The sequence below is a fragment of the Pseudorasbora parva genome, chromosome 19 (genome assembly GCF_024679245.1).
Source record: "Pseudorasbora parva isolate DD20220531a chromosome 19, ASM2467924v1, whole genome shotgun sequence".
NCBI classification, from domain to species: domain Eukaryota; kingdom Metazoa; phylum Chordata; class Actinopteri; order Cypriniformes; family Gobionidae; genus Pseudorasbora; species Pseudorasbora parva.
In genome coordinates, this window is record NC_090190.1 from 9,383,582 (window position 1) to 9,407,760 (window position 24,179).

General features: G+C 39.0%; 1 protein-coding gene across 1 annotated transcript in view; it reads left to right on the forward strand.

The window, feature by feature from the left end:
- Window positions 1-923: 923 nt before the first annotated feature.
- The window catches only part of csmd2 (CUB and Sushi multiple domains 2), a 367,226-nt gene continuing 343,970 nt past the window's right edge, over window positions 924-24,179 (forward strand). Inside the window, exon 1 of the mRNA XM_067426365.1 lies at window positions 924-1,624. Coding sequence (XP_067282466.1) covers window positions 1,441-1,624 — 184 coding nt within the window. The 5' untranslated portion in view covers window positions 924-1,440. The remainder of the gene's footprint in view (window positions 1,625-24,179) is intronic.

Consider the following 24,179-nt stretch of genomic DNA (forward strand, 5'->3'; position numbering starts at 1 on the left):
AATGGCCCCAATGCGTCCCAAAAAAGCGGAGCGTTTGTTTTAGATGACTCATCAAACGGTCTTGCACTACACATTTTAAATGTCTCTTCCGATAATAATGTTTGATGATTTAGTTGTTGTCTGGTCGTGATTTTGTTGTTGTTGTTGTTGTTTGTTTGTGGCTTGCGTCTGCATTACTTGGAATATTTAGAATTGAATTTCAAATATAAACAAAAACAATTATGCAAACAGCTACAATTCATTACGTGACCTGAATGGTTCCCATGAGTCGAGAAAAAGTGACGCTTCGTGCGGGAAAATAAATAAATAATGTGTCTGGGAAACGTGATGCCAATATCAATGGAAAAGGACTCATTAATGTTAAAGTTATTATTAATGAAAACCCGTATTTATATATTTCTTAATAAAGTTATAACCTAACTTTAATCGGGTGTTGGTATTATGCAATATTTCATCATGTTGTAAATGCATATCAAATTATTGATCTCGAAGCATCACACATTTAAAAAATAACAAGATTTTGGGTATAAAATTACTTTTGGGGTCAGTTAACTAGCCTAGACTATATACCAAATGATGTTGAAGTGATTTCACCTTGCTCTATAAATTGCGTTTCTTTCATTGCATGATAGTCTTTCAGATATTGTTATATTATATTATATTATATTATATTATATTATATTATATTATATTATATTATATTATATTATATAGGCTATTATTCTTTCTACCATCATAAACTTAAACAGTGTTTGTGTTGTTGGCACAAGTGAGAGAGAGAGAGAGAGAGAGAGAGAGAGAGAGAGAGAGAGAGAGAGAGAGAGAGAGAGAGAGAGAGAGAGAGAGAGAGAGAGAGATGATGATGATGATGATGATGATGTGAGCTCGTACTCGTACTGCAGTCGCGCTCTTCATTTCAGTTGCCTAAGTCTTGAAACACTGAGACCAGAGGTGGAAATCCTTCACGATTCTTTTTACGCCTGGAAATGATTCAGTCAGTGCTATGAAGGCTGTAAACTTCCACGAGTGGGCGGTGATAGTGAGTGTATCCTAGCTGTCCTTTCATAGTGACTCATTGGGAGAAAGACAGAAACGTGGATTTTCAGCGTTGTACTATATCGAAATTAAACTTATAGGCTACGCGCGCGTGGGGGGGGGGAGTGCACAGGCGTGTGCCGCATCATCCGTTTGAATCGGTTCCGGACTTGATCCGTTTGTAACGTTCATGTGAGCTCGAAGAGACCAGATACAGTTCTCATTATCAGCTCTTCAGCTTTTAGGAGAGAACGCGTCTATTAGAATCGGCTCACCCCGCGGCTCGCTTGAGATGGTTCAGTCCAGCTGCGAGGGTCCAGTCTCCATGCACTGGGATTTTTCTCAGCGCCGACACCAAGTGAATCTTCCTTTTAAAACCATCTGATAACCGTGAAAAAGCCCACCATGAGCGCCTCTTTGAATCCTGACAGAACGGGACTCGTGAGGACAGAGTGCAGATGTACATATAACGGGACAAGGAAACTGGATGGTATAAGGATTTTTGCGCTAATGAAGGTGGGAGTACAGGCGCATCACTGGAGCGGGGTGCTGTTCTTCTATATGGGGCTGCTGGCTGCATCGGTTAAGGGTGAGTTTCCCGTTGTGCTGCATGTGGTCCTGTTGCCGAGCGCGCGACCCTCTTGGAGGCTACATACGACCCTTTTACCCCTGACAAGTGGATGGAGAGCCGTCGTTGTCAGTTCTGTGCCAACCGTATGGCATTTAATGTTGTGTCATGCGTTTCATTGATGTGAATCTACCAGGCATCAGTGGATATAAGCAGCAGACTCACCAGAGAAACATACAAGTCGATAACATCGTAGCCTACATACAGTGGCCAAGTTTATCATTTATTTGTGTGTGAATGTATATAAACGTAAAAGAGCCGTATGCACTTTTCAAGACGCATTTGGTGTTATTTCTTGCCAACCTTGGTCTGCCCCGTGTAAGCATAATATGTTGCATTATGCTTTGGATAACATGTAGGCTACCTCAGAACAAGATGCTGGTTTCTAGTGGGTGGGCAAGAACATGACACTTTGCTTAAAAGGGGGAAAAAATGGTTAATCATTTCGACGAACCGTTTCCGAAAACGTGTGTGTGTGTGTGTGTGTGTGTGTGTGTGTGGCGCAAGATTTCGTTAGTGTGGGAGCCAAGAGTGAATGAGTGAGTTTGGGAGGAAGGGGGGCGTATGTGGAGGCTGAAGAGAGGGGTTTCATGCCAACAAAACAGGTCTTTGACTCTGCGCTATTTTCAACATTTATTTGACCATATTAGGATATGTTTCCTACGTTCTAAAACATGTCCATTCCATCAGCCAAATCGTTAGGCTATCCTAGGGATCATCATTTGTTGCGTTTCTTGAAATTATGGCATTCCCAGCCAACCCATCCATCTGTCTTGTAGAGTAGCTGTTGTCAGGGTGCTGATTGTGTTTAAGCCGAAATTTAGCTAATACCAAGTGTCATGATGTACACTGAAACGAATTATAGTTTCCCTTTCAACACCTTGGTTGTCATTCTACCATCTCTTTTTATGTTCCTCGTGAGCAAAAGAAAGTCACGCTGGTTTGGAACATTATTGGAATGAGCAAATTATAACAGATTTTATATATATATATATATATATATATATATATATATATATATATATATATATATATATATATATATATATATATATATATATATATATATATATATTTATTCAATTATCCAGCAGTCTAAGATTCAACAGCATTGTTTTCCTCAGAGTTGATGATAGCCGGCACATGATGATAAAAGCTGAACGAATCCACAGAGCCGGTGGACGGTGTTCACCCTTAATACGGCGAATAAGTAATATGACGAGCAGAGTGTTCTACGTTTTTGACCGAGTCCGTGAAGCGCTCGCGAAGCCGTCAAGCAGTTTCCCTCTTTTTCCATTGAGCGGCACTAAAGCTTCAGAATAGCCGCGCTTACGCAGAGCCGGCAGTGGAGTCTCTCATGCTTCATTAATAAACCGACTATATCTTGGAAGCCTTTTAGAGTTTTCGTGTTAGCGCATAAGCTATGCCTGGTGAAATAAAACTGGCCTTTTTTCTAGCTGGAAGGAAATGCAAATTTAATGCCTCTTCAGCTACTGAGGCATGGCTGAGCTCATCATGTAGGCTCTATGGTCGCTGCATATTGACAAATTGCTGATTGAAAAGAGAGTGAACGCTAACGTGCACCAAATGCTCTTAAATGTAAATAGTTTTAACAGGGAAAATGTACAATGTTTCAGTGAAAACCCGTTTGGCAGTTGGGAAATGTAAAGATTAAGTAAGCAGAACTTGCATGTTTTTATTTTGTACTTTTTGTACTTTTTTATTTTTCTTAATTTCAAATATGTGAGTAAGCTAATTCATGCCTTTAGATCAAAAGTATCAACATAACATCAACAGAACACAAACAAAACAATATAACAGAAACTCTTCTAAACTAACATAACAAAAAATTAAACTACTAAATAGCCACCTTTATGTTAATCTTGCACACACATTATATAACACTTCATTTTAGCATTTTCTCTCCCTTTTGAGCGTCACGACAAAGCATACTGGGAAATCCCAGCTCAGCTTCAGTTCAATTTAAATTTGTCTAAATGAATAGAAACAAGTTCATACAACTTAATTAAACAATTCAGATGACTTAAAATGTGTTAATTTTGTGAACTCAAAAGGAAAAGAGTTCTAGATATTCTTTAAAGTTAATTTGATTGAACTGATTTGTTTAATTTGAGATTGCTCGACTCAAACCAATAAAGTATTTTGAGGGTTAAAGTGTACCTTACCATATAGGCTTTAGTAAAAAGTATATCATAATAATTAATGCTTATAATATGTCATGCAAAGGTCTGTCAGTCCTATTAGATCGTTTTTACCCTACCCATGTTGTCTACATCTTGTTGTCTACACCCAGATAGAATCCCATTCATCTGTTTCTGACGTATAGTGTGTGCTCTTGCTCAACCTCAGAAGTTGCTGCTCTGAAGATGCTGAAGCGCCCGAGATGAAATGCTTTTTCCCAATTTAGCCAAGCATTGTGTACTAACAACTCAATCCTTGCCCAGAATCTTTGATCAATGATAGTCGATGGCACTTGACTTCATAAAACCGCCAAAGTCACGAAACAGATGCATTTCCATGATGCAACTTGGTGTAAGGCTCTATTGAACATGAGAATTTGTAAGCATGCAGAGAAATCTTTTCATCATGTTCGAGAGAGCTTGGTGCATGTGTTCAGTTTTGGCCCGTCCCTTCGGTTGTTTAAACATACAACATTTTGTGATGTTTGAGATTAGGGAGGACGTTTCAAGCTCCCTCAAAACTCAAGCAAAGATTTTGAAACAGTCTTGTTTCTTTTTCAATCTGAGGTCCAGTACTTTATGCAAGCACGATGCATTTGTCAGCTGAGCACCAAACTGGTGTTTTAAAGAAGACTTGGAGGTATCCCTCTGGTCATGGATACTGCGGTGTTTGAGGCTTTAGCACCACGGACAGCTCCCCTTTAGCTCTGGTCATTGCATGTTTTTCACTGGTTGCCTTCACAAACGACTTAAAATCCACCTTAGCAAACAAAAGCTTTTAAACATTTTGAAACAGTCTTATCTCTTTTTATCTACAATTTTTTCAAGCTGAGATCCAGTGCTATTTGCAAGCACGATGCATTTGTCAGCTAAGCGCTGAAGTGTGTTTTAAAGAAGACTTGGAGGTATCCCTCAGGTCGTGGATACCGCCGTGTTTGAGGATTCAGCACCACGGACAGCTCCCCTTTAGCTCTGGTCATTACGTGTTTTCCTCTGGTTGCCTTTACAAACGACTCAAAATCCACCTTAGCAAACAAAGTCCTTGAAACATCTTGTCTCTTTGTATCTACCATTTTTCAAGCTGAGGTCCAGTGCTATCTGTAAGCATGATGCATTTGTCTGCTAAGCGCTGAAGTGTGTTTTAAAGAGGACTTGAAAGTATCACTCAGGTCGTGGATATCGCCGTGTTTGAGGCTTCAGCACCACGGACAGCTCCCCTTTAGCTCTGGTCATTACGTGTTTTCCTCTGGTTGCCTTCACAAACGACTCAAAATCCACCTTAGCAAACAAAGTCCTTTAAACATCCTGAAACATCGTGTCTCTACCACTTTTCAAGCTGAGCTCCAGTGCTATATGTAAGCATGATGCATGTGTCAGCTGAGCGACAACAGGTGTTTTAAGAACACTTAAAGGAATTGTTCAGCTTTTGGATACCACCGTTCTGTGAGACTTCAGCTCCCCGCGTTGCGTTTTGTCTTCACAATCGACTCATAACCTGCCTTAGCAAACAAAGGCTATAGACTTTTGTGCTGAGGGAACAAAGAAACATTAAATGTTTAGTCTGACTGTAACAGTCTGCCTCTTAAGAGTTGTAATCTCCAGCTGCAGTCCTATTAGGACCATGGACAGCTCCCACCATGTGTAGCACAGCTGTATACAGCAGAGCACAAGCTGGTTCTCCCAAAATGAGACTTACACACATACAGTGTCACTGAAAACCCCCTCACTCAATTCTACTGTCACATTCATACCTGCTAACATTTGTTTTTCGCCCACCATTGGTTATTTATCTCTTTCATCCACTCTATCCTTCTTTTAAAGCACACATACTAAATAAAATTAACACCTGTCGATCTGTTTGCTTAGACTATAAAAGCAAAGACTACCAAACAGGTCTGTTGTTTGCATGCAAATCCCAGAAGGCTGAAGGATGCTTTTGGCAAGGAGTGAGTTGATTTGTTTATACAGCTGCATCACTATACACCAAAAGTGCCCTTCCTTTGAATGCACCGCGTTTAACATAAGATAAATATTTAGCACATTAAATAACGTTTCTAAGATGTGTGTGTGACTTCATGGTCATGGTATTAAAGATAGCCACCCAAAAATTACAACGCGATTTACCCCACCATGTCATTCCAAACCTCTATGTCTTTCTTTCTTCTGCAGAACAGAAATGAAAATAGTTTGTCCATATGATGAAAGTAAATGGGCTCCAACATTTTCACAATATCTTCTTTCACAGAAGTCATACATAGAACAATATGTGGACTTCAGAACATCAGCTCATTATATAAAAGTGGCTAAGATGTGTGTGACTTCAAGGTCATGGTATTAAAGGGACAGTTCACCCAAAAAAATGACAATTATGTAATTTACTCATGTCATCATGTCATTCCAAATATCGATGGATTTCTTTGTTCAGCAGAAGAGAAATCAAAAGATTGTCTGTATAATGAAAGTCATTATAATGGGGTCTAAAATTGTCACAATAGATTCTTTCACAGAAGAATTGTATATAGAACAACATGTGGGTGAGAAAAGGATGACAGAATTATTTTTGGGTGGGTGAAATATCCCTTTAAGTTAGAAGACAACAGGTCTAGTGCAATGCTTACACAGGGTTCACTGGACATATAAAGGCTTTTGATGATGCTCAGACTGAAGAACATTTAGTGGAAATGTTTGTATACATGAAGCATGGAATGTGAAACCGTCTATATGTAAAACAGAGCAAACGGTCTTTGTAGCTATTCTTTGTATTTCTCTTGTACTGTATAATGATTTTGAAATGCACACATATGCTCTCAGATGCATTTACATAGATATAGAAATGCAAATAGGACAATTATTACAGCTCAAGAGGTTTTCAGTTGGCTTTTGTCATGGAACACAGCTAAATCCTCGATATTTCCAGCTGAAGCCGTGACAGGGAGTTTTGTATTTTTTAGTCAGATGTCTTTCAGGTGTACTTTGGCCAACATTGGTGTTTTTGGGCAAAGTGTGACTCAAGGTCAAACATCATTTGGAGCATACTGAGACAAATGGGCCCGTATTGTAAAGTTTGTGTTGGATTTTCTGTGTGATGGTGGCTGAAAGAACACACAATACTCTACTGGTCAAAAGTTTAGGGTGCGTACGTTTTTTGTTTTGTTTTAAAAAATATATACAAAAGGACAGCAAAGTCATTTATGTTACATATTTGTATTTTAAATAAACGCTGTTGTTTTGAACTTACACTCTTAGAACAAAAAAGGTTAATTGGGGTTCATTAACCATAGGGTTCTTTACTCAACTCCAAAGAACCTTTTATGTGGTTCTAGTTCTATACCCTTTATAAGGTCCTATAATGACAAGAAAGAACCCTTTTGGCACTTAAAATGGGTTCTATATAGAACCTTTTAGGGGTTCCAAATACGTAGTGCTATACAGAACCTGTAGCATTAATGAAAGAGTCCTGTTCTCAACATTGATAATAATAATAAATGTTTCTTGAGCTGCAAATCAGCATATTAGAATGATTTCTGAATGATCATGTACTACTGAACATTGGAGGAAGGATGCTGAAAGTTCAGCTTTGCCCTCACAGGTATAAGTCACAATTGAAAATATATTCAAATAGAAAACATTTATATTAAATTGTGATAATGTCACCATTTCTAAACAAATAAATGAAGATAAGCATAAAACCTCTAAAAATGTGTGACCCTTTTTTATTAAACAGTGTGTGAGGAAATAAAATAGCTCCAAATATTAAGTCGTTTACTATGGATTTCTGTTGAAATATTCTAGCCTTGTAACAGTGTTGGTTCTCTGACCCAAAAGTATGATAGAATTGATAGCAGCTCTTTTCGGTTTTCACTGAGCGAATATAAATGTGTAGGTCTCTTCCTGTCATCCAGCGGCTAGATTGACAGCGGAGATTTCTTTTGCCTTGCTGCCTGTCACTTCCAGGTTCTCTTCAGAACTTTGATATAGTGTTTTCTTATCTTTTATCTGCCGTGATTAGATTACACAGTTAATCCATTTACGTCTCCTCCACCCGAAACTGACTTTGTTACTATTCTCTTCTCCCTCTCTTTCTCTCCATTACACTGGCTTTTATGCTTTTGTGCCCTTCCATCCTCCTCCGTCCCTCTTTGGCACGCTGCATCACAGTCAAAGGACTGCAATTTGATTTTATTTGGCAGAGCTCCACCGAGGGGTGCCATTAGTTACTGCAGACTACCTCCAGCTTTTCTCCTCATATTGAATGTAATATTCGGCCCGTCTTTTAACACACACAATCAACTGGCGAGTTAAGTGGATTGATGCCAAAAGATAAGAAGGGACACAGAGAGATAAAGAGCGGGGAATTAGCACAGGACAGAAAACAAGAGTGAGGTATAGGCATGGGTGTTCAGAGACACGCAGACCTGAGTGAGGCGGACAGCCGTCAGGTCGCAGTGCGCTGGCTGCTGCAGCCTGTTATCCGCTCTAATCCGTGTCAGTGCGACGGCGCTGTCGCTGCAAACACACCTGTCAGCTGGCGCTTGCTACATGTCTGGGAGCAAAACTCTGGGATTTACCGGAATAAGCAATAATGTGAGGCTTTAATGGGGTGCCATGGCAGACTGCAAAGACTCTGACCTGTTGGTATACTTTTTATTGTTTATCGATGTTTGTATTTTTTTCCCCTTTCGTAACTTTTTAATAGCCAAATGAATGCCCCAAAAGTTTTATGTTAAAGGGGGGGTGAAATGCTGTTTCATGCATACTGAGCTTTTTACACTGTTAAAGACTTGGATTCCCATCCTAAACATAGACAAAGTTTCAAAAACTAATGTTGGACATTTGATAGAGTATTTCTGTGTCAAAAATACTCCTTCCGGTTTCTCACAAGTTTCAGAGAGTTTTTTTTCGAGTATGGGTCAGCTTGACGTCGATAGAGCGGAAGGTCTTTGTATGGGCCGTACGGGCTCTTCTCCCGGTAGGGTGCGCGCGCGTGTCACTAGAGCGAGAGAGGAAATGTACGCCGTAAACACTCTCTCAGGTGCAGATCCAGTTGTCCGTGAACACTTATGTCGCACGCCCCGCTCCACTTTATTCCTATGGGTGACGTCGAGCGACTTCAATGCCTCAGCACAGCATTCCCGGAAGGCAGCACTGCATTTGAACGCAGAAATGACGGGAAGCTTCACAACATCGCTTCAGTCGTGTCTCAAAGTGGATTTCCACGCCACTGCTGTCACAGGACTTCACCAAATCATACCAAAGAAGTGTGTTTTTGACAGAGCGGTGCCAGCGATAAAGGTTCGGTCCTGCTTTGGAAGCAGCCGGTGAGTAAAACTGCTTCAAATGTCTGTGCTGTTGGCTATCGTCGCGTGAGTAAACATCAGTAAACGACACGATCGCGTGCGTCGTCATTCAAATGCGCTAACGGTTACTCCATTGTTGTTCTCTGTATAACGTTACACTAGTCTGACGTGCAAAACCGTTTTGCTTGCTACTGCTAAGGTTTAGTCGCATACAATAGTCCATAAACCGAATCATGTCCTCATAAACTGCGAGTAAACACACACAATGTTGACAGGCCACTAAATACAGTACATACCACAGAGACGGACGTCCTGCTGTTGCTGTTTCTCCTGTTCAATTTATTTCTGCCTCAGATTTGATTCTGGATCCTTATCTGTATTAGCTGAGATAGATGGGTTTCTCCACGCTTGAGGACGTCACCGATTTGCGCTCGTCATTCTTTATCTCCGCCCACACGATACGCCTCCAGGCGCTCGTTTTTTTCCGGAAAGACTCGGTACAGCCTATATTTCTTTTAAAAATATAATAAAACTAAAGACTTTTCGGAGATATGAAGGATGCGATACTACTCTATAGGTACTCAAGACTGACATGAGATTGACTGAAACTGAGTGTTTCACCCCCCCTTTAACATTTCAGTGTAGCGGGTCAAAAAGTGAGCAGCAGACACTTTTCTTAAAGGGATATGTCACCCAAAAATGAGAATTATCATTTACGCCATATTCTGTTCCAAACTTATGCTTTTCTTTTTATGTTTTGGTTCCCGTTGACTTACATTTGGGCAAAAAATACAATGGAAGTCAATGGGATCCAAAACAGTTTGGTTACCAGTAATCTTCAAAATATCTATCCTTAGTCTTCAGCAGAAGAGGGTGAGTAAATGATGACATAATTAAAAATTTTGGATGGCTATTCCTTCAACGGTATATGGACTATATGGACTTTACAATCAGGAATTGATGTAAACGCTGACTTAGGGGTGCATAGTCCCTTTATTCAGCCAATTTGACCATCACTTTCATAGTGTGGAATACAGCTGTTTGGTAACTAATATTTTTCAAAATATCTTCTTTGTGTTCCACAGAAGAAGATTTTTTTTTTTTATAGAATTCAATTTTTTATGTGGACTATCTCTTTAAAGCTATTCAGACTATTCAGAATGAGTATACATTCAGGAAGTGATGCCATGCTAACTTAGGAGCGTGTTCTCACAAGCCAATTTGAGTTCAAGGGACAACTGGAACAAATCATTACACTATAAGCATGAGTCATTACCCTGTCCCCTATGAGAGAATCAATAGCATTCTGTAGATGATCATTTTAATTCTCTAGTACTTCAATTATTATATTACTAAAACAGCATCGATCCAGTGACACATGAATAGCAAACAAAGCCTAATGTTAAGTAGCATCCCACTGTAGAGATGTACTGTAAGAAAGTATACAAATGAATTAAATGAACTAGACGAATCAATAGATATGAATCATTCCTCACTGTGAAATTTTCTTTCCTATTCATCACCTTGCAATTATAAGGTTCTATCTGATATTTTTGTCAAAATTGAGTTATTCACAAATTCTTATTCTGTAAAACGTATTTACATTATGTGATGTTTTTTTTTTTTTTAGTTATATACATTTTGGGACTTTAGCGCGCATTATCTTAAAACCACTCAGAATGCAGATAGGACTTTATAGGTTAGGTTGTGCAAAACAAAAATATTACTTTTATGATTATTTTTTATGTAAAATACATGAAGCTAAAGTAAATTGTACTGGATCCTCCAGCTGGTATTTTTGTGGACCCATAGAATCCCTTCAATCAATACTACACTATAATATATATATATATATATATATATATATATATATATATATATATATATATATATATATATATATATATATATATATATATATATATATATATATATATAAATTAAATATTTCAAATTAAAAATGTTCTAGTGACTGATCACATCTAAATTTTTCAGTTGGCCAAATTGAATTTCTGTGAAATGATGCATTTTAATTCACAGACATTTAATTTGGCCAACTAAAAAATTTAGATGTGATCAGTTACTAGAAATTTTTCCATTGGAGACCTGAATTTTTTGACAGTGTTTCTGATCACACCTTTATTAAATATTGATTAAAGGATGTGTATGTAAGATTGTGGCCAAAACTGGTACTGCAATCACTTTCAAATGACTGTAGAGCGGTGTATCCTCTCTCCCCCTCCCCCTGATTTGAGGTTGCCAGATAAGCTGCAGGATCCAGCAGGAATGTTTGTAGCTGCAGCTGTGGTAACTAGAGCAGATCTGGCAACCCGGATGCTGAAACACTACTGACTTCGTGATTGGTAGATAGGTGGAGGGTGGAGCTTCAGGCCAAAACCCAACATGACAACATCAATAGCCGTTGTGGGCTGCAACAACAACTTTTAAATGACAATATCCTGGCCAGACTACTGTTGCCAGTGATATAAGTATTTGAAATGAACATGATTTCTAGAGACATATCAGGGCCATTTTATGATTAATTGAAATGCATTTCTTACATACAGTTTCTTTAAATGTTACATTTTTTCTCAGTCTAGACCATTTATAGATTTTTTACATACTATACTATACTTACTTATTTGTTTCTTTGACATAAAAAAATGAATGAATTGCAGTTTCCTCTCCTCCATCAATCCTGGTGTATTATTGTTTTGGGCCCCTCTGGACCTGCGGTCCCCTAGAATCATCTTAACCTTTCAGCCCATTAATCACGGCCTTGAAGAGAGGAGGGCGGATTATCAGAATGGCGATCAGTGAGGGGGCGACAAAGTTCTTCATTAAAAGTCTATCCTCTGTCTCACTCATGTGTTCGCCGTTGGCATGGGGACACCTTCATACTGCCTCGGCCTGAGTGCACAATAAACAAACAGGGCCACATTCATTCCCTGATCACCCTCTCATTCAGACCCAGACTAAAGGAACTGTAGGCTTATTTAACGAGAATCTAAACAAACTTGTTTGCAGACACAACTTCAATCATGGAGAGAAGAAATGAAATGCTTAGCTATGCAGTTTTAAGCCCTGAAAAAGAAACAGCATGAGTAATTCGGTAATTCCTCGGCGGTTTGGCTCTCAATCGTTGCCTGTGTGCTAGAAGGAGGAGGCAGAGAGATTAACTGGAGCTGAGTGAATCCAGTTTCATTGAAGACCCATGCAAGATCTGAACACTGGGCCATTGTGGCTCTGTAATGGGGCTGAAAGTGCACTAAATTCTGCCTGAACTGCACTCCTTGTGTGTGCTCTCTGCTCAGTCAGGAGCATATCTTTGAAACGCTGATCTATTGAGGCCACCCGGTCCATTTTAGAGCATTCTTTGCTCGTGGCAATGAAACAAAACACTAACCTGTAATATTCATAATGTAATGAATATCTAAGTCACTTGAACATGCAGGTCAACACCATTTTCTGCTCCAGGCTGAATTACAAGATTCGTCTCATGCAAACACAACAGCATATCTAAGTAGTCACTATAGACACTGTGTATGAATGCATATTTAATGTGAACCTAATACGGATGTGTTTAAGCTGATGCCCATGATGATAAAAGACTTTTATCGAAACGACTATGTGGCGAGGTGAACGAGCGAGAGACATGGGGGGAGCGAGTGAGACCTGGGGCGTGATTGCGAAAGAGCGTCACCTGCGAGCCACACCGGTCTCGAGTCCTCTCATGAGGGAGCTCGGAGGCATTTAAGGATGAGCGACACCAGTCAAGGACAAGAGAGGACCAGGCCTGGATTTTACGTTGAGTTTTGTTTATGTTTTGTTATGTGTGTGTGGGCAGTCGTCCGTGAGGGGCTTTACTTTCGTTTTGTTTATTTAATGGAAGTTGTTGAATGTTCGCTGGTTCCCGGCTCCTTCCTTCCCATCTAAGAGTTGTTATTACATTGGTGTCGAAACCCGGGAGGAAGGAGGGACATGCTGTCGAAGAGCCCTCGCTGCTGAGGGGGGTCGCGGTGCTGAGGAGTTCAGGCCGCGCGGATGAGGAAAGAGCGCGAGTGGCTGCCCGAGGTGGTGGTGCTGGAGCGAGTGAAGACCGGTGGGACGTAGAGCTCACTGCTGTGCCCCTGAGTCGAGGTGGGGTGGCAGCTATCCTGGAGGGAGCGGAGGAGTTGCCGGCGTTCGCCGTGGGCTGGAGCCTGCTGCCGTCCGCCGTAATGGGGAATTGCAGGGAACGCGGAGCTCGCTCCCGGACCTCTCAGGCAGAGGAGCCACCGCCGGCCGCCAGGGGGCGGAGGAGGCTCGGGCCGTCCACCAGGAGTCCAGCACCATCGCATAGCACCGCGAGGAAGAGCCTCTCAGCTTGGTGAGGACCGAGCGGCAGTGTGTCCGGGAACCGGAACCAGAATTTTTTTTCCTCTCTCCACTCTCTCGTCCTGTCGCTTGATCTCGATCTCCCACTTCTCTCGTTTCGTCTGCCCCTACCCCAGACGCGTCAGACTGGGCCCCCCGGGGGGTGGGGGGGAGTAGGCGCAGTCTCGGGTGCACCCCCCAGCCTGCGAAGGGCAATGGGGGTATGTGGCGAGGTGAACAAGCGAGAGACATGGGAGGAGCGAGTGAGACCTGGGGCGTGATTGCGAAAGAGTGTCACCTGCGAGCCACACCGGTCTCGAGTCCTCTCATGAGGGAGCTCGGAGGCATTTAAGGATGAGCGACACCAGTCAAGGACGAGAGAGGACCAGGCCTGGATTTTACGTTGAGTTTTGTTTATGTTTTGTTATGTGTGTGTGGGCAGTCGTCCGTGAGGGGCTGCCCGCGGTTTACTTTCGTTTTGTTTATTTAATGGAAGTTGGTGAATTTTCGCCGGTTCCCACCTCCTTCTTTCCTATCTAAGAGTCGTTATTACAGACTGATTGCAATAAAGCATGTTTTTTGTTTTGTGGCTGTGATGAACTTTCCAATAGCCTTTTCACATTGCGCTTGACCCCGAGTCTGGTTCAATGCAAATCACACTTATGACTGCATTAAATGCATTTGTGGCCTAATCTTTATTTACTAAAAAATTAATTCTGACTCGTTATTTCGAGTAATTTTCTTCGTTATTTTCTTTAAAAATGCAAAAATCAAGGTTGCAGTGAGGCACTTAGAGTGAAAGTAAATGGGGACTATCTTTGGAGAATTTACAAGCTGATTTTTCTTTTTTTTAAATCACTAACATTCAGTCTGCTGTTAGAACATCTGTATTGTATATAAGCAATTAAGTTGTTTTTCATCCTTTTTATAGCAATTTGATGATGTATGCTGTCATGGCAACAAAGTCTAAAAAAAGTTGGACTTCACACACAAAAAACATTTTTTTTAATGATTTTTCCTCTGCCAATTATGTTATCACACATTGTTGGCAATACTTTTGAGTGTGTTAACATTTTCATATTGCCCCAATTCACTTGCATTGTATTTACTGCCATTATAATGCTTTGAAGGACCCAGGACATATTTTAATATAACTCTGACTGTTTTTGTCTGAAAGAAAAATGTCATATATCCACCTAGGATGGCTTAAGGGTGAGTAAATCATGGGGTAGTTTTCATTTTTTAGTGATGAGATGAAAACCATGACAAAATGTTTTACCATGTTAATCAGTGATGTATGCAAACCTGCCACAACTTTCAACTTTGAACTCGGTGTGAACAAACAAGTGTACATCACTCACTCACACTTACAAATAAGTTAGCTAGAGTAAAAATGGTGTGCCTCTTTAACGTGCTGTCAAAGGAGATGGCTCCAGGCTCGGTATTTGGCTTGAACCCAGAGTGCTCCCCCCGAATTCCTGGTTGTGGTAGGAAAAAGCTAAGAGTAAGAAGTTGGGGTGGTGGAGGAGTGCTGAAAATGGTTGAGGAACGTAGATGAGTCAATATTATATATATATATGCTTGCTCACATGCTGATAGGATAGATGTGGTAATTGCTGATGACATGATAATTGGATAAATAATTGGATGGTGCTCATCCCGATGACAAAGATTGTTGGTCATGCAGTATGGATTTTCAACAATGTTAAAATGGTGTAATATTTATAAATTGATTATGTAGCCCACTTATCCATTTTGTTGCAACTGCAGTGCGCTTGAGTAACACGCTTTTCTGATTGGCTGTTATTTTTTATTTATTTTGTCAGGATCCTTCTCACTGGAATCTTATCCTATTGCTTTTGGTTAGAACATTGAAAATTGGGCTCGCGAAATTGCAGTCCCAAAGGTGCCACAAGATGGTGCTATGAAGAATGTAATAGTTTGTTGTTCAGCAACACAGCCAGTCATAAACTGCATCGGAGTTTACCTAAATATTCATGAAACGTCCTTACACTGATGGCAAATCCATTAAAAGAATGATGTACATAGAGTACATCGAGTATCATAGAGTACTCAAACATAGAGCATTGCACACAGCATTAAGGTCATGGGTTTGATTTCTGTGAAATGCTTAAACTGATCAAATGTGTCCTTTGACTATTCTGTCAAATGCATGTATGCTAATTTATTTGACAACATCTCTAATTAACAAGCAAGTGGTGTACTTGTACTTTAGTGTTATTAACCCAATAAATGTGCAAATAAAAAACTAGTTTTATTCTAGTGCCATGTATTCATTTTATCACAACTTTAATGTCGGTAAATTTCATAAAAAAACAACATTTTGAGCATAAAGCTGAGAAAATTACAATTTTGCCTACATCCAGAATGATGATTAAAACATAGACGGATTAGATCTAGACCATCAACAACCCCAAAGCTTGCACAGATTGTCCTGGACTGACATTTTGTTCCGTTACATTGCATTAGGCAGTGCATTATATGGTTTAATGTTGCTGATTGAGTTATTTTACATGCGCATATGATTACATATGATATCACTTGTTTCTGCTTCTTCTTGGCCTGTGTTTTGATCAGGAGATTCGGTACTCTTTCAGAAGATGTATCATAGCGCCCCCTAATGTATAACAGTGAAAACTGAGGAAATTCTGTCAATGGCAAGGAAGCGTTGTGTGTGTCTCAATCGGCTTCCCATCTCAGGGCACTGATCAGGGAGTCAGGGATTTTAGGGCTATCTCAGTCCTAGAATCCTAACAATGCACTATAAAGTGCGCTCCTTAAAAAGTCCCACAGTGCACTGCAAAACCCAGAGTGCATTGATGCTCACTATACTCCCTTAACAGAAGTTCTGAAGTGTAAAAAGACAGTTGTCTTTTAAAAAAAATGACAGTTACTGAACATAATCTAGTCTACATTTATAATTTATTTAAGGCTGACATGTTGCCTGTATATGTAACAAGCAAGGTATTTGTCATAATGTACAATTAAATGTAATGTACTAATTAATTAATGTATATTAATGAACTAATAAAATTACAAGTCATGTCAGAAAGATATCAGCTCTCCTTAAATACCCGTAATGATGTTGAAAAATGAGGACGTTGTTGCGTCGCCAGAAAGAGAGTCATCAGTGTCCTAATGTGTAGTGAGTCAACATCCTTTAATGTCCTTACCATTGCCCGAATTTGTGTACACGATATACTGATTCACAAGCTCAGGAGCTAGGGAACTAATTGAGACGCACCCGTTGTCTCATAAATGATGGACCTTTCCGTCAGTGGTGAGGAAAGAGTTAAGAGGTATTTGAAACATAGAGACAAATCATTCACACACCTTTAAGTGTCACACTGACTCCAGCTGTGTCGACTGTCATGTGGACCCCATCTGTTGATCCGTTGAAAACAACAGTGAAGACGCCTCGCTAAAGTAGAGACAATTCTCTCCTCTTTCCACAGCATTTACCTTTCTATTAATGGTCTCCGCAATCACATTGTGCAAACATTAGCATAAAGTATGGATTTACCCAGGAAAGCTGAGGTTGCCGATTTCCATTGTAATGGCGGGCATTCTTCAGTTAATGCAGATATGATGGAGCCTGGAGCCAATGCTTTGGCACATTAGAAGGCAGCTGGTTGTACATAGAGAGATTTGTGGGACTAAGAAGGTTGTTTTTCCTCTTGTGCTGGCATATTTTAAATCCCCATTCACATCTGCCTTGTTGGTATGGTGTAACTGAACTCAGGCCCTAATGGCATTTTCCACTGGTCCTTGAAAAAAGGAAATATGATCGATTTGAAGTGCTTATGAAAACTGGTGAGTCAGACCCATTTGTCTCTTAGGTGCCCAATTTACAGCAGAGCTATGGCAGCAAAGCTAAAGGGAATGCATTTCCGGAGATTGTAAAGATTATCTGCTATGGCCGGCGAAGCATTATCCTCAACTTTAACTCTGTCAGAAGTGGGAGGTTTCACCTGGATGTGTTTGCTACATTCCACGTCTCATTTTTCGGATATATATAAATTTCACAGGTGCAGGAAGACAGGTGGACTGATGAAATTAGTACCAACCTAATTCGCAATGTTACGTCACGTTTCAAAGCACATGCTAATATGCCGTAATCATGCCGTAAGCAGGACATATGGTGTTTATAGTGCTCTTCCTTTACATATAAATCCACAGAATTTCAATCATTTCATGATTTTTATGGGAGCACATTAATTATTAGTTACATCCAACTTCATGACTTTTGTTATGTTTTCTTATTCAACATTCCCTTAGTTAACCGTGAAAAGAAACAAAAGCAACTGTAATTCAGGAAAAATACAGTATTTATGACGTTTGGTTAAAGCTTTGCTCATGAATTTGAATTGCTTGGTAACCTTACAATATTTTTATTCCTTAGATCTATCTATCTATCTATCTATCTATCTATCTATCTATCTATCTATCTATCTATCTATCTATCTATCTATCTATCTATCTATCTATCTATCTATCTATCTATCTATCTATCTATCTATCTATCTATCCATCTGTCCATCCGTCCATCCGTCCGTCCTTCCACATCAGTCTGGTCTTCTAGAAGCTAGAAAAAAAGTTGGAAACAGGAATATGGCAAAAGAGAGCAAAAAATAATAATTAACAGCATGTTCGGTATGTACTGCTTTAGTGCAGACAACAGGCATAGAAATGTAATTTTCTATTAATATTATGTTTTTGCCAAACAATGTCATGCAAATACTGGTTCCAAGGTATGTTTTAAAGCTGTGTTTTGGCAGCGAATACTGGTGTCATATGTATTCACACACACATATCAAAAGCTTTATGGAATTATCTCGTTCAAAGAAACCTACATTTTCTGCCAATGACACAGACTGCTGTTATCCAACAATGAATGTCATGAGTTCTGTTCCAAAACCTTGCCGCCTCCTGCGTACTGCCTACATAGTCATCCTGGCTGAAATGGAACCTCATAAGTGATGTCAAATATAATAGCATTCCTCTCACAGCACACTTGTTGCATAATTTATTTCAATACAGAAGACACAAAAAGAACAATGTGGGACTCTAATAACGATAAATATATTAATTTTGGGTGATATGGTCAATGTTTAATTAATTTAAATAATTGAATTAATACTTTTAAATATGTAATTTTGGCTTAATTTCATTTTAAATATATTATAGCAATATTTAAGAACAGTTATCTACATATTAGATAAATATCATTTCTCACACACAGGCAGTTGTCTTAGAATTTATGTCAGTACAGAAGATCCAATAGAAACTGTTAGTCATTTTAACAATGATAAATAGTCAGTAGGTAATTAATTTAAGTAAATGTATTGATACTTTAAAATTATTTATTTATTGTAGTTGTATATTGTAATTTGATTTTAAATATACTATAAGAATGAATATAAATATACTACTATTGCTTTTTCTACTATATAGGATGGGATTAGAACAGCCATTGTGCCATAAAATGCTGCTTTGGAAGCCTATTATATGTTTTGGAACAAGAATGGTGGAAGAGTGATTGTGTGTTGACTTCTCGGCGAGGTGAATAAAGTACAGTCCAGCTGTTCATACAGAATTCCCCCTCTTCTCGCTTTCGCCCACCCCTTTCCCACTCCCCTTCCCTCCTAAGATCTCTGATTGCGGGCACTCTGAAGGATTGCTGTCCTGCCGTAGTATGGCACGGCAGCGATCGATTTATCAAAGTGTCATGCCGAGGCGCTGCAGCCCCGTAGCAGCAAAACAACAGCGGAGGCAAAACAAACATTGGTTGACTCTGGAGGTGGTCTCTGCAGTCGTGCTAAACAAGGTCAAAGCTCTCACTTCGTTTTCACTCCACTCCAATATGCTGGGGGAAACCTAAACAGATGCAAAGAACCCTAGAATAGGACAGAAGACTATAGGGATCTCTGGGGTTTTGATACAAGAGTTTAGTGTGTGCCACTGTCCCTCATCCGGAATGTTAGGCAAAATAACCACAGAGACACATGATGTTGAGACTGTATGGGACTCTTTTGAAGAATCAATGAAGCATTTGTGAATAAAGTACTATGGAGCCTTTTTGCCTCTTGGAGATTTATGTAGCACTGCAGGTCACTTTAATTCACATTTTTTACTTTTATAATGTATTTGTAAATGTATGTTCAAGGAAAGAAATCACCTGCTGCTGAGAGAGTAGGGGGTTACCCTTCATTAAGAGGTTACATAATGCATTTCCTTTTTCCTTTCAGCTTGATAAATTGAACTTCCTTCAATTCACTTCAAACGTAAGAAAGGAGCTGGATCCATGGGGGGAAAAAATCCTATAATAATTATGTTTATAAGCGTTCCTTATAAGTGTGTGTGTGTGTGTGTGTGTGTGTGTGTGTGTGTGTGTGTATGTATGGCCTGGTAATCCCTACGTTATGGGGACAAAATGTCCCCACAAAGATGGCAATATCCGAAATCCTTGTCCTTGTGGGGACATTTTCAGGTCCCCATGAGGAAAACATCTTATACATCACACAGAAGGAGTTTTTTTGAGAAAGTAAAAATGCAGAATGTTTCCTGTGAGGGGTAGGTTTAGGGGTAGGGGCAGTGTAAGGGGATAGGATGTACAGTTTGTACAGTATGAAATCTATTACGCCTATGGAATGTCCCCATAAAACATGAAAACACGACATGTAGGTGCGTGCATGTGTGTGTGTATATGTATATATATATATATATATATATATATATATATATATATATATATATATATATATATATATATATATATATATATATATACATCTATTGAATTTAAAATAAATGTGAGGTGCAAGTTAAAGAAAAGAGGAATATAATATTGTAATATTTTTAAATTAAATTATCAAGCAAACATCAAATGATCATATTTATTAATAACACATTCAAATTATAATTGTCCTTCAAAACGTTAAAGAGTCTGAATGTATCTGGAAGTGTGGAGGGAAAAAGTTGTAATGTGATCAATGAGACTTCCACATTCAAGCTGGGCCTATGCCTTTGTTCTGGACTGGAGATGGAACAAAGGCATAGGCTCAGCTATGAATACTCACAATTCTACTCCATCCTTCATTCAGTACTCAACCATTTCTTATAGTTTTGGCTTCAGGCCAGTATTTGCGTGTGTGTATATGTGAATGTACTGTTTTACTGTATGTACTCAAAACAATGATGAGAAGAAAATGTCTTTTTACATTAGCTATGTTATTTCAACCAAAAAAATCTGCACATGCAGTTTACCTCAGACTAGCTGACCATTTTTACAGTATCCTACATGAAAGCTTTTCATCCCTTTTGAACAAACATTCAAAACATTAAATGATTATAAATCTGCATGAAAACTAGCTTTTGGCTACCAATTGTAATAGCTCTTACTGTAGGTTAAATAGTTATGTAGGTGGTGGCAAGTGACTTTCTTTATGATTGAGTCACTGAATAAACTGATTCATTCCGGAAGGAGTGAAGTGACTGCCTTTGTGAGTGAGCAAGTGAATCATTCACTCAACTGATTCGTCCAAAAACGCAGATTCATTTTTGCCACGGATTAAAGCATGTGGCACATCCCAATTTGCATTCTATCCATCCTAAAAAGTTTTCTAAAATAAAATTAATATGTCCCAAATCCTAGTATGTTGAAATGTGCATTTCAAAGAAACCCATGATGTACAATTTCCAGTTTTAGAATTGGATGTGGAGATCAGTGCACACTCTAAAGCCAGAGACACACCAAGCCGATTACTTTGTTTATTCGGTGTGTTTCCACCATAGAGTTTGCACCATTGGCTCTAGTCTAGTAGGACAGCGTTGAGTGTTTTTGTGGGCCGACTCAACATTTAAAATTAGTCGTCGGGCTTTCGGTTAGAGAGAGAAATCTGATTGGCTGTTCAGCTTAGCGAATGAGTCTATGCAAGAGAACAATTGCAAATCAGCGAGCAAAGAAGTCAAAACAGTACAGACAGAAGGTTTTAATCTTACGTCATTTTACAGAGAGTTCCTGGGTGAATATTTGAATATATTCAAAAAGGTAATCGTGCAGTGATTTGTTTACTGTTTGCATGTCTGTAGCCTGGAGCCTTTGAATGATGGATATACTAAATAGCCATTTTTTTTTCTCATTTATACTAGTAAATAATTTGTTATAGTTCTCTAGGTGTGTTCAAGCGTTTTGGCCCAGACGTGGCCAACAAGAAGCGACAAAACCGTTGGCTTTCGTTGCTGCTAGTTCTTTAATGTCTGGTTGCCGTGTCCTGGCCATAATGGCTAATTGCCAAAAACCAATTGTGAGTTGGACGAGGATTCGATTTAGAACTACAAACGCGGATAAAGTGTTGAAAAACTACATGATGTGCATGATGTACATGTGCGAGTCCGAAGGTTAAGTAGATTGGTTTAGATAAAAGGGTTTGAGTGAATAATTATCAGTATCTACCCTGACAAAAAGATATTTATTCAGTGTTATCCACATTCCACATCCATGTGTTTCAAACTTCTTTTTACCCGAAAGTGAAGAACGAAGAAGAACTGCCATAGCTGGTGCGATTTCGGCAATCCTATTAACATTAGATCATTACAAATCACACTGTAGGATCTAATAAGAAGCTTAGAATAAAAGGGTTAGGGAATATGCCATCAGCAACAAATAGAGCACGAAGAATCACACTTTGGAAATTGTTTTTTTGTGTGCTGACAAAAAGAAAAAGGACAATATGGACAAGGTCATGGCTAGTGAAAAGATGTAGAGGGTTTTTACTGACAAGGTGATTGACAGGGCAGTTTAAACTCTGACAGGATGCACGTATCTGCTTCAGAGCTGTCCATTAAAGACAACAAAGTAGTAGTATGCCCCAAAGCTTGCTTAGACCTACCCTTCTTTTACACACTCAAAAGTATGCTCTTTTTCTTCACAAAAAGAGTATATACTTTTAGGGCGTAGTAAATGCTTTTATGATTGAGTCATTAAATCGATTTGTTCAAGAACGCTGATTAAATTATGAACAAAACGTGTGAGTCATTGAATCATTCATTCAACCGATTTACTCACAAATGCATTCACAAGTAAAACAGTTTCAATACTGCTTCAATATTTTTTGGGATCTATTTCCATTGGTGGAGCAAAACGCATACAAAGTTACTGACACTAGGCCTATTATATCTTAAATGTTTTTTTATTGTTTATTATAGTTTATTGAACTGTTTTATGTAAAGCTGTATCACATAAAGTTACCGTAGCTATGCAATCTTGTTGTTGATTTCTTTGTTTGACACAAAATTAATAGTGTATGTTGACAGCAGTGGTGGTTAAGACTATTAGCCTCTTGCTAATTGCCTCTGTGAGTCTATGTTGTGTTTGCGACCCCTTTTCAGTGCCATTTCACAAAAAAACATGAATCTATCGACTTTGGTTCTGTGATAAAGGTTTGTAATGAAGGAATCGTAGACCTGTATTGATCAGAATGTTCTATGTTCATTAGACAATGTATATTCTCGATCCTCACAACAGATGGAGAGGGCTGCTTTGTGTACAAAACAGTGCATTGCTTATATTAGAAGGCCAATTATGGAAACATGTGTCTCATTTAATACCCCCATCCCTCCCTCTGGAGCAGTAGTTCATTTAAGATGAACAGCATTGTTGAATGCATCCACAGTTTCTTCTTGTTACTTGTTGGACATATATTAGACTGAATGAATCTTTTCATTTTTTCCAGCATTCCTCTCTGGTCTGAAATGACCTGGGTCTTATTCTTAATGTGCTTCACAGAAGACTTGTGTCTGTGAAACCCTACAGAGCCATAGGAGTCTGTGGCCAGAGGTCAAGTGTTTTTCACAAGACGTACATTCCCGTTGGATTGAGTGCAAAAATGATGGATTGTTTCCTGCATTTGCACATTCTAGCTTCTCAAAATAAGTACACTGTTTCAAGTTTTATGCTAATCTGGTATGGTTAGAATCTGAGTTAAGCAAACTGACTTGAAATGAGTCTTAAAAAGCCACAAACATCTCAGCTCCCAAATGAATCCTAGCTTTCTCTGCTTATCATCTTTTTGTGACACTTTCTAGCATGAATAATTTGTGTCAAGAGTGTTTTTATCACAGACACCATGCCTTTTAAACTTAGAGAGAGACGTCCTCCAAATCCTAAAGTCTGCTCATTATTAGTTGGAAAACCGCACTAAATATGGCCACTGGCCAAAGGCGGATTATCTGAATACCACTCAACTGTTTTCCAGTTGTTTGAGAAATTCTTATTTAATAGAAATAAATAAATAAATAAAATAAAAAACACCTCAGGTTTCTCATTTCTCAGATACATTTTCACTTAATTATTAAAATTCTGTGCTAGTAGGCAAAGCTTTCCGCCTTAAGGAATCCAAATCCCAGTCGAGCTCGGAAGTTATGCTACAAAAACCTTCAAAGTTTATGCAAACTGAAAAGCAAAAAGGTTTCTTTTTATTTTATTTTTACATAATTGGATTCTACCTTGAGCATATAGGATCTTGGCATTAAGAGGTTTATGTGACTTCATAACACGCTGTGTTGCCGTTCAGTAAATGTTTGAGTATTTGTACATATGAGACATGCTGATCGAGCATGGTTTTTCATTAAGCGTAATCT